This window comes from Pseudophryne corroboree, chromosome 1, assembly GCF_028390025.1.
Source record: "Pseudophryne corroboree isolate aPseCor3 chromosome 1, aPseCor3.hap2, whole genome shotgun sequence".
Lineage (NCBI taxonomy): Eukaryota > Metazoa > Chordata > Amphibia > Anura > Myobatrachidae > Pseudophryne > Pseudophryne corroboree.
In genome coordinates, this window is record NC_086444.1 from 642308419 (window position 1) to 642310413 (window position 1995).

At 48.8% G+C, this 1995-nt stretch overlaps 1 protein-coding gene across 1 annotated transcript in view; it reads right to left on the reverse strand.

The window, feature by feature from the left end:
- SLC49A3 (solute carrier family 49 member 3) overlaps positions 1–942 on the reverse strand; it is a 79164-nt gene extending 78222 nt beyond the window's left edge. Inside the window, exon 1 of the mRNA XM_063914616.1 lies at positions 464–942. Coding sequence (XP_063770686.1) covers positions 464–658 — 195 coding nt within the window. The 5' untranslated portion in view covers positions 659–942. The remainder of the gene's footprint in view (positions 1–463) is intronic.
- Positions 943–1995: the final 1053 nt, after the last annotated feature.

Here is a 1995-nt window from a genome sequence, read left to right on the forward strand (position 1 = left end):
ATTAGGTTGACAAGACTTCGGTCGACAGTCATTAGGTCGACCACTATTGGTATGAAAAAAAGGTCGATGTGAGTTTTTAACTTTTTTTTTTTACTTTTTCATACTTTACGATACACGTGGACTACAATTGGGAATAGTAACCTGTGCCTATCGCTCGCCATGCGAGGGGACATGGTGCACTAACTGGTGTTCCCCGTCTCTTTACGAAGAAAACGTCAATTTTTCTCTCTCAAAAACTCATGTCGACCTTTTTCCATGTCAACCTAATGACCATGTCGACTTAGTGACCATGTCGACCAATAGACTGTCGACCTAAGTCTTGTCGACCTAATGGCCCAAACCAGAGTGAATACTGGTGACATTCTCTGATTGGTAAACTAGTACATGCCACACACTGAGTGACAGCGGCATGAATCCGTCTTGCCGGTGCCTGGCACTGTGGAGCCCCAGCTGCGTGACCTACCATTGCATTGGAGGAATTGATGAGACACACCACTGCCAAGTAGAACCACCTCCTCCTGTACACCTGGTACTGCCTGAGGCTGCTGACACTTGAGCATCTCTTTGAGTCAGGCTCCCGATCACCGTCCTGTATGAGTGGGGCATCCTCCTCCTGTGCATCCTGCGCTGCATCCTCGAAGACCTGAGGCTCAGCCATGTCCCTGGGATCCGTGTCACTACTTCCCACAGCACCCGGCAGTACAGTGACTGAGTGCAGGTGCAGCAGCTGAGACTGGAGCCATATGCTGCACAGCAGCCAGATCAGTCCTAGTAGTGCTCAGTGTAATCTCTATCCCAGGACCATAGGACAGCAGTGTGTGCACCAGTCACTCCGTATATGCTAGACACAGAGATAGCACCGGCTTCTGTCTGTCTGAGCACTTGCACAGGCCACTCCCTCACTGCTTGTCTATAGCCTGAGTAGGAACAGGAAACTCTGAATACTGAAATGACTGTATAACAAGTAATAGGAGTCTCGTGACACAGGCTGCTGAGGTCCCACTCCTCCCCCTGGCCCGGCAGTGCAGTTCCCCTTCAGCTGTTTGTGGTGTTGGAAACAACAGGGTGAAAGCTACTGCTAATGGGGACCATAGTGTATAATTTCTTTGCAGCAATGCAATACTACTAGCCACAAAGGGACAGGCTGTTGTAGTGCTGCCTCTGTGGGTGAGAATGGCTGCATGCACCTTCCAGGAAGTGTGGGGAGACACCTGCCTCATGTCTGCCAGTCTGATTCATTTTCACAGTTTTAAGGTCCATACACACGGTGAGATTCGGGCTATGCGACATGGACTGTGATCGGTATCGCAGGCAAAGATGACTGTGCTTGCGATACCGATTTTGGCTAAGTGACCATTTTGACTATCTTTTACACGAGATAGTCAAGAATGACATGCCTGCACAGTCTATCTAGGCTTGTGATGCCGACCGCGCGGGACCGCATCGGGGTCACAAGGTGACTTTCACCTTGCGATCTGCACTAAGTTTTATTACGATTTTGTACACCGTGTGTACACACCTAAACTATAGTAAATGTATTGTATTACCAAGCAAAGGCAGGAGTAACATTCATGAATTAATGAGGCCCAGGATCGTACATTCGGAAAATATATGGTATAAGGAAAGAGATAATGGGGTCTATTCATGAAGCAGTGAAAAGTGTGGAGAAGTGAGCCTGTGGAGAAGTTGCCCATGGCAGCCAATCAGCTGCTCTGTACAATTGTATAGTATGCAAATTATAATTGTTACTTCAATGCTGATTGGCTGCCATGGGCAATTCTCCACTGGCTCACTTCTCCACACTTTTCACTGCTTCATGAATGGTTGATTCTATATCGGAGTCTCTCCCTTGTGTCGTGGCTCCTCCCCCTGGCGGAAAAGGTCCCTTAGGCCACTTGGATCTAGCCTCAACCATAAGCAGAGGAGCTAAACATGGGAGGTGTGAGGCACCACAGCAGAGGAGGCATTAGGGGGAAACAGTAGGGGCAGGCTAGG